The 13064-nt window shown below is 37.6% G+C and overlaps 1 protein-coding gene across 4 annotated transcripts in view; it reads right to left on the bottom strand.

Moving 5' to 3' along the window:
- The window catches only part of LOC122801123 (guanine nucleotide exchange factor DBS-like), a 3406519-nt gene that overhangs the window by 1983660 nt on the left and 1409795 nt on the right, over positions 1-13064 (bottom strand). For all 4 annotated transcript variants that reach the window (XM_044070650.1, XM_044070651.1, XM_044070652.1 and 1 more), the window contains exons 14-15: positions 7386-7466; positions 6329-6432 (exon numbers count right to left, since the gene is read on the bottom strand). In XM_044070650.1, coding sequence (XP_043926585.1) covers positions 6329-6432; positions 7386-7466 — 185 coding nt within the window. The remainder of the gene's footprint in view (positions 1-6328; positions 6433-7385; positions 7467-13064) is intronic.

Raw genomic sequence — 13064 nt, 5'->3', positions numbered from 1 at the left:
CCCACGTTTTAGTAGAAATTGCCCTTCCAAAAACTGGTCCTTTCCTGCCACGGACAGACCCCAAAGAGGCAGATACAGGCGCCCGAGGGGCAGAGGTCAATCCCAAGGATCGTTTAGAGGCAGACAACGGCAAGCTCCTACACAAAGAGGTGGTGAGGATAACTCGCAATCTTTCAGAAAGCAAATGCAATGACTTTCCCCTTTGCATGCCAACCAAGTCTCAAATGGCAGCCCCCTTAGGAGGAAAGCTGGCATTATTTTCAAAAAATTGGCATATTGTCACAAAGGACAAATGGATCCTGGACATTATAAACAGAGGCTACAAATTCCATTTTCACACCCTTCCAAAAATGAGAGGCATGCCAAACCTGCCACACAATCAAAGGGCAGAGGCACAAATGCAAATTACAGATCTCATAAACATGAAAGCTATTCAAGAGGTACCAATGCACGAACAAGGTCAAGGTTTTTATTCCAGGCTATTTCTGGTGCCAAGGAAGGGAAAAGATTAGAGACCTATTTTGGACCTATTCATCCTAAACACATTTCTACTCGTACCAAAATTCAAGATGCTCACCCTACAGCAACTTCTTCCCATGCTGGGCAAGGAGTCTTAGCTGGTAACATTGGACCTCAAGTAGGCATACCTGCATGTCCCAATCAGACAAAATTGCAGAAGGTACCTCAGGTTTCTTGCAGGTTCAACCCATTATCAATTCTGTGCATTGCCCTTTGGCTTATCTACTGCGCCCAGAGTATTCATGAAATGCCTGGCATCAGTAATTGCCTACTGCAGACTTCAAGGGATACAAATATACCCCTATTTGGATGACTGCCTGATCCAAGCGGACAGCAAGCACATTCTTCTGAAAAATCTGGCTTATGTAATAATGTTGTTGAACTCTCTGGGATACACAGTCAACAAAAAGAAATCAAGGCTAATACCCTCTTGGAAGATAATTTTCCTGGGTGCCAATTTGGACACAAACACCCAGATGGCCTACCTCACGCCAGAGAAGCAGGGGCAACTAATTCAATACTTCAGAACACTAGCAAATTGCACCAGGCTGACTGCAAGGAAAATCCTGCAGGCTCTGGGATTCATGGCATCTTGCATCTTACTAATCCCATGTGCAAAGCTGCATATGAGGAAACTACAATGGTACCGGAAAAACATATGGTCTCAACACAGCCACAGTTTGGAAACAATAATACCACTAATTCCATGTCTGCAAAAGGAATTTCTGTGGTGGGCTCAAGCATGTCACACAAACACAGGTCTTCCATTCAGCAAGCCTCAAGCAAATCAAGTCATCACAACAGATGCCTCGGACTACGCCTGGGGGGCGCACATAACAGATCGGTGCATTCAGGGCAAATGGTCCCAAAAAGAAAAGCACCTTCACATCAACCAAAAAGAAATGCTAGCAGTAATAAATGCTATTATAGTTTTCAAGGACCTTCTACAACCAGGTCAACTATTGATAAGAACGGACAACACCACAGTTATGTGGTACATAAACAAACAGGGAGGAACACATTCTTACCCCCTACGCAGACTGGCCATGTCACTTTGGAACATGGCCATGGACTTACAAATGGAACTACAAGCACAGTACTTGCCAGGCAAGGAAAACACGCTGGCAGACAACCTAAGCAGGAATATGACAGATCCACACGAATGGAAACTGCATCCAAAAGTTTTTACAGAAATAATCCAAGAATGGGGAAGGCCAGACATAGATCTCTTTGCCTCCCACAAAAATCATCAATTGACAAAATTCTGCTCAAGGATCTTCCATCCAAAGGCCTGGAGAGTGGACGCTCTCTCTTTCAGTTGGACATCAATGACAGTTTATGCCTTCCCACCTCTTCCTCTGCTGCCCAAAGTTCTATTGAAAACCAGAGCAAACAGACCAAAGATGATTCTCATTGCTCTGGACTGACCAAGACAACACTGGTACCCACTCCTGAGGAGCCTGACGCATTCGCCACCATGGACCCTGCCTCTAATGCCTCTTCTTCTGACTCAGCACAGCTTCAAAACTCTTCACAGCCAGCTAAAAACACTCAATCTAGCCGCATGGAAGATTCCTTAGCATCACAACAGGCCCTACTCTACAAGGAGGTGCAGGATGTCATTTTGGAGGCCAGAAGGCCATCAACTAGAAAAGCTTACTCCGCAAAATGGAAACATTTTTGTGTCTGGAATGAGAAAAAGGGCCAGGATCCTGGAAAACTGAATTTACCTCAAATACTACAATATTTGGCTGAACTGCTAAGCAGTGGGCTTTCTTTCTCCTCCATCAAAATCCATGCCTCAGCCATTTCTGCAGAATACAACACTGATCCACCTTTATTCTCTCACCCTCTCTTAAGACAGTTCCTCAGAGGGGCTAAGAATTTAAGACCTCCAAGGAAACAACCAATACCTGCTTGGGATCTTAATTTCATTCTGGAAAAACTGACCTTGCCTCCCTTTGAGCCAGCTGTCTCATCAGATTTGCAATATTTGTCCTGGAAAACAGCTTTCCTTCTGGCTATCACCTCAGCTCATAGAGTTTCAGAACTACAGGCTCTCATGGCTGTCCAGCCTTTATCATCTTCCATCAGGACAGAGTTTCCTTACGAACCAACCCGTCCTTTATGCCTAAAGTGGTATCCAGGGTAGCTTTAAATCAGGCCATACATTTACCTACTTTTTATCCTAATCCTCAAAACAAAGGGGAGAGATTACTACATTCCTTGGACATCCACAGACAACTGTGTTATTATTTGGACAGAACAAAGCCTTTCAGAAAATCAGAACAGCTCTTTGTGGCCTATGCGGTAGGAGCTCAAGGAAAGCCAATTTCCAAACAGACAATCTCAAAATGGATAGCCCACTGCATACGCTTTTGCTATTCCTTTCATGGCAAAACTGTACCTACAGGCATTAGAACTCATTCCACTAGGGCCACAGCCACCTCTGCAGCCTTCCTCAGAGGAGTTCCTACCAAGGATATTTTGGAAGCAGCCACTTGGAGTTCTGTGCATACCTTCTCCAAGCACTACAACCTACCATTATACTCCAAATCTAGAGCAGGCTTTGCCACTGCAGTCTTGCAGGGCATTTTGGCTCCTCCTAGTTCCACCTAGTGCCTACCACCCCTTTCTTAGCTTTGGGATTCTATCCATCTGTTATGACTGCAGCTGTATGCACGATGAACATAGTACAGTTTTGTACCTACCATAAATGTAGATGTTCGAGTGCTAATACAGCTGCAGTCCAGGTTTCCCTCCCTCCTTCCCCTCTTGGGACAGGCCTATAGGCTAACACATCCTCATACAACCTGATGGGGGTATTCATTTATGATGTATTTGCTTGCAACTACTGTATTTTGATTATATTGCACTGCATTATTACACAAATTTATGTATTGCCTTCCTTCTGGGGGCACCTGACATCTGGGGCAAGAAAAACTGAAGAAAATGGCATCGGCTGGTTCCTTTATACCCCTGTCGCACTGACGTCAGGGAAGAAGTGACGACAACCGATGCCGGACCTAGAATTTGGAATTCGGCTGACCGAGGACCCGCCTGACGGCAGGAAAACCCATCTGTTATGACTGCAGCTGTATTAACACTCGAACATCTACATTTATGGTAGGTACAAAACTGTACTTTTCTTCACTTTGAAATGTATTGTACGAAGCCGCAGTACACTTTTTGCTGTTTTCCCCTTGTGAAATTGGTATATACACTTTTGGGGAATGTGCAGGGGGATTGTACCCCTCCACATACATCAGGGGGGGATTTAGGGGGGGGTTTGACCTCCTGCAAGAATATATTTTTTCCTGTTTTTTGACTCATCATTTTCGAAAACATACTTTCAGTAAATGGTGAGTCACAAAATGTACTGTCAAAATTTCATAGGTAAACCTAAAACGGTACTTCTCATCATTTACATGTTACAAATCAGCGTTGCACTGAGTTGTTTGGCCCTCTAGCCTATAGATACCAATCCAATATTGTGTCTCCATTTTCTATACTTTACTATTAAAATCAGTCTAAAATACTGTCTTGCCTGTTTCTTGCATTCACTTCTGTGAAACAGAAATATATCTTTTTTGTTTTTTCTTGCAATTTAAAGTAGAGGATTAAAGCTGTGAACTGAATATGAGCTTTCTTCTTGTTTTGAATCCATTTGCATATTATGTGACTAAGCAGACATCGCTTTTAGTTCCTCCAGAAATTTTATTTATTTGACATTTGTTAACCAGGTTGGTCCAGCTGAGCCAAAAGTTCATTTTCATTGGAGACCCAAGAAAAGGGGCATTTGTATCTAGTTGGTTAATCAATAAAATAAATTAAAATAAACAAGATGTATTTTGAATGAGATAGCTCAACTTTTCTTCCCTAGAGGAATGATATTCCAGAATATAATGTATTAAGAACAGAAAACTGTATCTGTTGGGCTAGAAATATTTATAATGGTTTCTTAAGATTGCATTTAGATAAATAAAATACCATGTTAAATAATCTTTATGTAAGAGCATGACAGTGTTTTTCAGATGCCAATTTTGATACTTCATAACCTACGTCTGTGGTTTACCAGCTTAGATAGTAACTGTTAAATCCTGTTCTACACACATTTTATCTCCACCTACTGGGTTTTCATAAGGCTAACTATATTATCATAAACTATAAACTGCTTTTCCATCTTAGTCCCACAACTTTGGTTGTATATCACATCCAATAAAAAAGATGGCTTCCCTATAATTTCCACAGTCCCAGCTCATGAGGACTGTACAAATGGCTGATGCTGAAACTTGCAGGTCATGGTTTTCTATAGGAAATCACTACCAATGAAGCTTCTAAGTGTGATTCATTTGTTTTGCAGACGTTTCCCTTTTTTCTGTTTGTGTCAATTTGGAGCTGGCATGTAATATATTTTGAGGTGTGGGAGAGCTTTTCCTTATATGGGTGAGGTACACTGGCCCTGCTTTTGTTTTGTTTTGTTTGGTGGGTTGTACTCTGACTAGCTTAATTTGAAGAGCTGAGTCTTTTACAAGTTAAGCAGTCACACTTCACAGGGGAGGTTTAGAAGGTACATCACACATATTGAATTCTAAAAAAAAAAACTCTTGCATTATATAAAGAAGACAATTTTAAACATTGACCAGTTTCATTTTAAAGCACAAATTTATATTAGTTATTGACAGTCTGTGGAACACAATCAGTTTAAAAACTTCAATACTCAGTTATTTTGACATATATGTTTCCAGTTTCAAGTGCTGTCACTAGTCAAAACAGCCCACTGGCCACAGGTTATATCACATTTTGCTGATGAAAGGTTGACTATCAATCCACTTTACAAACAGCTCTCTGCAACCTAAAGAAACATGAAACAGTTCTGGATATCCTAAAATAAGTGTCTGCTAAACTGCAATTTTTTCAGGACTTTTCATATATGCATTTCTAATCTTTGAGAAGATGTCACATTTATTTCAAAAATATCACAAAAGATAATTGTAGCTGAATGAAGTTTTACACATTCTGATTAAAACCATCTATGATGTATAACGATAAGATTTCTTTGTAATTTACTATGTTGTTCTGTAATGAACACAAATGTATAATAATAATAATAATAATAAAATAGATATTGTACTAAAACTGGAACCACCAATTCAATACGAGTAATGAATACCAAAACTTACATCAGTAAATTCTCTTCTCACTTATCACCATTCAAAATATAAAACCATGCTTTGTATACAGTTTTATACTGTATAATGGTGATAACTCATGGAAGGGGTGTTGGTTATAGTTGGATGTATTTACTTTTGACTACACCATATTATCTGTAAGGCTTTGCCATAGTGACCACTCCTTACCACTAATGAATAATTCCCATCAAAACTAATTCTCCTACCATGGATTACTGCTTAAACAAATGACATTGTCCACAAACTCTTATTTCTCTAAATTATTTAATTTGTATTGACTATATATAAATGTATATGTTGTGTCTTTCGGCTTTTTCCGGTTAGGGATCGCCACAGTGGAACTCCAGTCCGCTAATGATTGGCAGTAGATTTTTACTTACCTTTTAATTACGTACCGAGTTGCCAGCTCTGACGCACAACCTTCAACAAAGATACGCCCATTCACGCATGTCTCCACACAGAAGACGCTTTAGCTGAGAATCGAACAGGACAACGTCTTACTGTGAGGCGACAATGCTACCGCAGCACCACCACCGCAGTATACTATATATAAATGTATATATAAGATATATTTACAGTACAGACTGGAATACATGAGCCGAAGAGTATTTTCTTACCTTTATGCCTGCCTTTGTCTTCCTCACAGTCTTCTTTCTTGATATATCAGCTTCTGTTGTAGATGTTGGTATACAGGGACTGTCAAGCTCTATTCTATTAGAAGCTGTGGAGTGAACATAGATACATTGTATAAAGGTTGTTACATAACAGTGAACAGCCTTCTAGGGATAACATATGCAGTTAAAGTGGAAGTCAAGGAAAATACTCAGAACTGCAAATAGTTTACTAATGTGCATTATTAAATAAGCATCTGCCAGTACCAAATGTAGGCCCATGTTGAGGGAACCAACAGCAAAACATTTAAAGATGTATAGTAAACAAAATGGGAAGCATAAAATAGTACAGAAATGGGAAGGTTTTAGACAGTATTTATGATCTATTAGAATGCAAAACAGATGTTTACCAGCATCTAAAAACATAAACATGTTGCACACATCAATAGTCTTTATGGAAAAATACAGGAGTAAGCACACATCTTATTTTATATATATATATATATATATATATATATATATATATATATAAATTATGAATAACGATATGATTTTTATTGCCAACTGTACCCGCATTCTTTACTAGCTTACTAAAGTTCCTATTATAGTTAAAACACTTTGACACATAATTGATGACAGCACTAAACTGAGTTTATATAAATATTGTTTGCCATTAGTAATAAATGGTTTAATATTTGTAGATGTTGTAGTGTTATTCTTTGTTAGTCTTCTATGCTTTAAGATTTCAGTAGTCATGATATAAGTCCATTATTGTTATTATCTAACCATTCATCATTAACTAAACTATAAAAATACGTGGGTGTGGACTGGAAGGTGACTTGGGTAGTGATTATAAAAGTATCTTAGGATTGTAGGGCAAGTCCATCAAATTGATGGTGTGGTACATAATGTTGTTGTTACACTGATGCTGTTTTCTCACAATACTGCAACTTGCTAAGATAGCACCCAAAATTTCAATGGCAATCAAACTAATGAAGTAAATATGCTAACGTTAAAACAGATTCTATGAGAACTGTGCAAGACTTGAAATTAGCTCTATTACCTGTCAAGGAAGTCCCAGAAAAATCATTGCCAACTGCAACTGTAAAATCTGCTATGTGGGACGTATCTAATAGGGTGGAGCCTACAAAGTAAAAAGCATCTTCAGTCAAAGCTTCTCTCAGAGAAAATTGCTTACTCTTAAAAGAACATACTTTAGTGATTAAAATCTTCATGACATTAAGTTTTGAACCTTGACTCTCATGTTAGAAGCAACAACATTAGCATAAAATATTTGCTTGACAATTCTGGTGAAAACAGCTTAAAGTAAACAGCTCAGTATATGTTGGCTATTTTTTGAGATATGCAGCATTTAAGGAAAGTTTAGAAATTCAGGCTGTACATCAGGTTCAAAGGTTTGCTTCTGATCTGCACTCACCAATGAATGTTTATGTTTGTTTTCTAAACTAGTATCATGTCTCCAGGATCCTGGAATCAGGAAAAAAGTATCACATAATGCGATTTGCAATAATGACAGAGTTTGCTTTCCCCAAACTCTTCAGTGAAAATTAAACCAAGAAAATATGCACATTATAAGAGTGAACAGTTTTTCATAGGTTCATAGGTGTATACCAGACTAACAACCCCTATGGCCGTTATAAGCCTAGCTGTGCAAACTAAATATGACCCACAGATTTATTTTATATAGGTGATAATTTACTGACTGCCTCTGCTCATTAGTGACATAGGAACCAGACCAGGGGTGAATTTCTGATTAGCCATCCATTGGTCCAAGTTGCAGTTAAATAGAGATGGGGAAGAACTCTGCTTCACATGGATGGAGGAGTCTGTTGTAGAGATTTAATTCTCTAAGAAACACATCTGTCTCTCCAATATGTCCTATTTATGTTGCAAGCAAAAATATAGGTCTTTTAATCTAGTAGTTTTGATGCTGTTTGTTTTGTGGATGTGAAAAAGGTTCATTAAAACAGGGTCGAGGAATGCCCTGTATGCCAGGCAAAGATCAACTCTCAAATGTCTGTCTGATAATGAGTACAGAGACAGGGTTTTGTGGCAATCAGTGTAGGACATTGTGTTTAATCCCTGTGTAGTTTTTGTAAAGGACTTTTGTGGTTTTTCATAGACAGTAACATCTGTTTCCAAACGAAACATCCTGTTGATCTGCAACTTACTTTTAAAAATATAAAATTTGTAATAGAATTGTCTTCACAAGTATTGTTCTTAGATCCATTTTTGAGTGATATTTGAATTTTTTCTCAGACACAGGATTTTAGTTTATCTGGTTTATGATGGCAGCAAAAGAAGTCCTACATTTTCATTCTTTTAAAGGAATTCGAAAATACTTTTCTTTTTTAAGTCAGACAGAATAACTAAAAGTTTATATTATGAAGTAGACTTAGCTTGATTATATGTTTCCAGTTCTAAATTAACAATAATTGTGCTTTGTAGCATAAATAATAAATTAGCTACCTTAATGTTAGAAGGTTGTTCAGGACCATGTTATAGTTACACTGTATCACTTTGTACTTCTCACCTACAGTGTTGCAAACCCGTAATCAGACTTGTGCATGATTACTTCTTTTATATATATGTGCTAATGTTTTCTCTCAAGAGAGACTTTATCAAGCTGTAGTTTTTAGCCTTATTTTTTTTATTTTTCAATCATCTGAAGGCTTTGCCTTTTGCTAACAATGCAGCCATAACCTACAGCCTGTGCAGGAATTGTTTTAAATTTTTCTTAGTCTGCATAGAAGCATTTTAAGTTTGAAATGGGATACCTGCACTTTTACATAAGCATTGATATATGTTGTGTTTAATTCAAATTGAAATGGTTACTGTAATGGGATTAGTTTATATTTCATATTTAACAGTTTTTAACACCTACTACGTTAAATGAAGAAGTGGAGTGCAGTGAGGGATAACTCATATTGTGCTTTTTTAAATACTCTGGGCAGGAGCAATTAAGCTTTCTATGAAGTTTTGCTTGTAATTTAGCAGTTTAGTGATTTGTTCATTCACTGTAAAGCAGTGACAACTATATGGGTAGGATTGTGAGATTTTGGGAGAAGAACCATGGTATATTTGGTTAATTCACAGTTGATGTTTAAAAAAATATATATAAGCTGTCAGTAGGTTTATTGTATATTGTTACATTGATTTATACTTCATCTCACTTGATGAACATGTTTGTATTTGCTCCATTACATTACAGTATAACTTGTTAAATCCCACTTTTACCTTTGTATATGTTGTTTATTATCTCTTTATGATTAAAAACATTTAATATATGCTATTTAAACAAAATAAGCACTGCACAGTCTATCTTAACTGCCCAGCATGTCTCCATTCTTCCAGGCAGCTAAGATTCCCTTCACTACAACAAATCAAAGTGTCAAAGGCAAGCTCAAAAGCCTGGGACAAATCTTTTCATCATAAATCTTTTCATCACTATCTTCCAATATTAAGAAATAAAGTGATCATTAAAATTAAACAGAGTAACTAAACTGGATTCAGTAAAACACCAAAGCACTTTAACATTAAAAAAAAGTCTTGTCAAGGATGCAATATTACCTAAGCCTGTTTAACAATAACTATACCTTTAGGTATAACTGACCCTGTTTAGCATTAACTATAGTTTCAGGTGTACCCGAGAGTGTTTAACATTAACTATAGCTTCACATATACCTGAGCAGGTTTAACATTAACTATAGCTTTATGTATACCTGAGTATGTTTAACATTAACTATAGCATTGGGTATACCTGAGCCTGTTTAACATTAACTACATTAACTACAGCTTTAGGTATGCCTGAATGTGTTTAACAATAACTATAGCTTCAGGTATACCTGAATATGTTTAACATTAACTATAGCTTCATGTATACCTTGAGCATGTTTAACATTAACTATAGCTTCAGGTATGCTTGAGTATATTTAACTATAACTACAGCTTCATGTATACCTGAGCCTGTTTAACATTAACTATAGCTTCAGGTGTACCTGAACGTGTTTGAAATTTATTTTATTTTACATTTGTTGACCGGGCTAGTCTGGCTGGATAACAAGTCCATTTTCAGCAGAGGCCCGAGGAGAAAAGCTCCACTATCTACTAGTACATTACATAAAAATAGATTACTAAGAAATACAGCTTATAAGGAAAATAACACTGCAAGAGAGATATTCAACAGTAATAAAACAATTTTCCTGAATAAAAAAAGAAATGTACTGTTCTTGAATTCCAACAATTTGCAGAAAAATATATAATACTTAAAGTTCTAATAGTAGTAGAATCAGAACAGGAGTTGGAGTAGAGAGGAAAGGAGTAGAGGAGTAAAAGAGTAACAAATAAGATAAATTAGTCAGGTGTACTGCAGGAACAGAGCCAGTGGTTTTGGAAGTACAGTTTAATTTTCTGTTTGAAAAGAGGCAAAGATGTAGTCAGAGTTATGTCACTAGGTAGAAGATTCCAATTTCTACCTACTGTATTAGTGAAGAGACAGTCACCAGCAAAGTTGTTTGACTTAATTGATTTGGCCATCAGTTTGTGAGAAGAGCGCAGAGAGTTGAGATTATTATAAGGGATTATCAGTTGAGAGAGAATTGGGGTGTTGTCAGGTTGGTGTAGTATACTATGGGCAGTAGAAAGTTGAGGGATTCGCAGGTAGTTTTGGAATTCAAGCCAGCCTAAAAGTTTTAAGTTAAGACAATGATGGGTTCTGAAGGGGTTACCAGTTGTGAAACGGGCAATATTGTTGTAGCAAGTTGCTAATTTAGTTAGATTGCTTTTCTTAAGGTTGGTATAAATAGGGAAGGCATATAGTAGAGTAGATAAGAGATGGGATTGGGCTATCTTGGTTCTAGTTGCTGGGGTTAGAAAAGGTTTAATTCGATAAAGGGATCCTGTTTTTCTGTTAACTAATTTGATGGTGTTGTTAATGTGTTGATCGAAGGAGAGATTATTGTCGATGGTTATTCCTAGCAGTTTTGTTGTCAAATCGGGAGAGATGATAGTGTTAGTGTTTGAGGAGACGGAGAAGTTTAATGGGGGGGTCCGAGTGGTGGGGGTAAAAAGGAGAAGTTTATTTTTTTTGGCATTAAGTAGGAGGAACTGTTCAGAGAACCATGTTTCAAACGTATTAAATATATTTTGGGTAAGTGAGATCAGTTCTGTAGTGGATGGAGCAGAACAAATAAGGGTCGAATCGTCTGCATATTGAATGCAGGTTGCTTCTGGGATAGCAGAATGAAGATCATTAATGAAGATGGAGAAGAGAAGAGGACCAAGAATGGAGCCCTGAGGAACTCCGATGGAAATAGGCAAAAGAGAAGAGATATGGCTTTCCCATATAACTGCTTGTTGTCTGTTGCTAAGATATGATCTAAACCATTTAATAGCTAGGTTATCAAACGAGAGAGATTCAAGAATGTATGTTAAGAGAGAGTGGTTGACCATGTCGAACGCTTTTGAGAGATCAATGAAAAGAGCAGAAGAGAGAAGATTATTGTTGCGATTTTTGTTGATAGTATCTATAAAGGAAAGAAGGGCAGTGGTGGTACTGTGATGAGGTCTAAAGCCATGCTGACAGGGTGCTATAATGTTGTGTAGAGAGAGATATTGTACTAGTTGCTGGTGAATACATTTCTCCATAATTTTAGCTAAGGGTGAAAGGAGAGCAATTGGTCTAAAGTTGGAGTAGTCAATAGAGTTGCCACCTTTATGTAGTGGAATAATATGGGAGACTTTCCAGATGTCTGGGATGGATCCCTCTTGGATAGTTCTGTTTATGAATATGGATATAGGGTATGCAATTTCTTTGGCTGCTTTTTGGAGGAAAAGCGAAGGGAGCTTATCAGCTGAAGGTGTACATGGTTTCAGTTTGTGAATGAGTCTGTAGATGTAAGAAGTAGATATAGGTTTTAGAGAGAAGTTGTAAGAAGAGTTAGCTGGGTTGCTTGGGGGGTAGTAGTTGTTGGTGTTCATTTGTCTAGCTAGGGATTGAATAGTTTCGGGAAAAAAAGAGTTAAAAGTATTTGCAGTTAGGAGAGGGGTGTCTGGGTTGGCATTTAGTGGGGAGGGAGTTTTGGCTGTACCTGGGGAGAGGAGTCTATTTACTGATAACCAAAATTGTCTGGAATTGTTAAGATGAGTTTGCTGAAGTTCACAGTAGAATTTTTTTTTTGTCTGAGATTATTGATTTTTTAGCCTGATTTCTAAGCTGGCGGTAGTGAAGAAAATCTGGGCTATTTCTGTGGCTTCTCCATTTGGTCCAAACTTTATTTCTAGTGAGGATGAGTTTCTTAGTGTCTTTGGAAAGCCATGGGGCTGTTTTTGACTTCATTCTAATGGAACGCTCTGGAGCATGTCTATCAAGAATGGATAAGAAAGTAGTATTAAAGAATAAAACTGCATCCTCAAGAGGAAGTGTTTTTAAGGAATTCCAGTTACAAGTGCTGAGTTCAGCTAGAAAAAGGTCTATGTTAAAATGCTTGGTAGAGCAAATTTGTCTAATATTTGGGGTGTTTACACAATCTGACTTTTCTCTAGAAATATAGGTTAGGGAGTGATCACTGACATCGTCTGGCATGGTACCTACTTTATATATTTTGTTGACATTGTTTGTGAGTATCCAGTCAAATATGCTTTCTCTTTTACTGTGCTTATTGAATCTAGTAGTTGAGGTGATCGTTTGGGAGAAACCGTGAAGGTTAATATGAGAGGAGGG

This window comes from Protopterus annectens, chromosome 4.part1 (assembly GCF_019279795.1).
Source record: "Protopterus annectens isolate FY-2018-M chromosome 4.part1, PAN1.0, whole genome shotgun sequence".
NCBI lineage: Eukaryota > Metazoa > Chordata > Ceratodontiformes > Protopteridae > Protopterus > Protopterus annectens.
The sequence above is the reverse complement of the archived record's forward strand: the minus strand, read 5'-3'. Positions and strand labels throughout refer to the sequence as shown.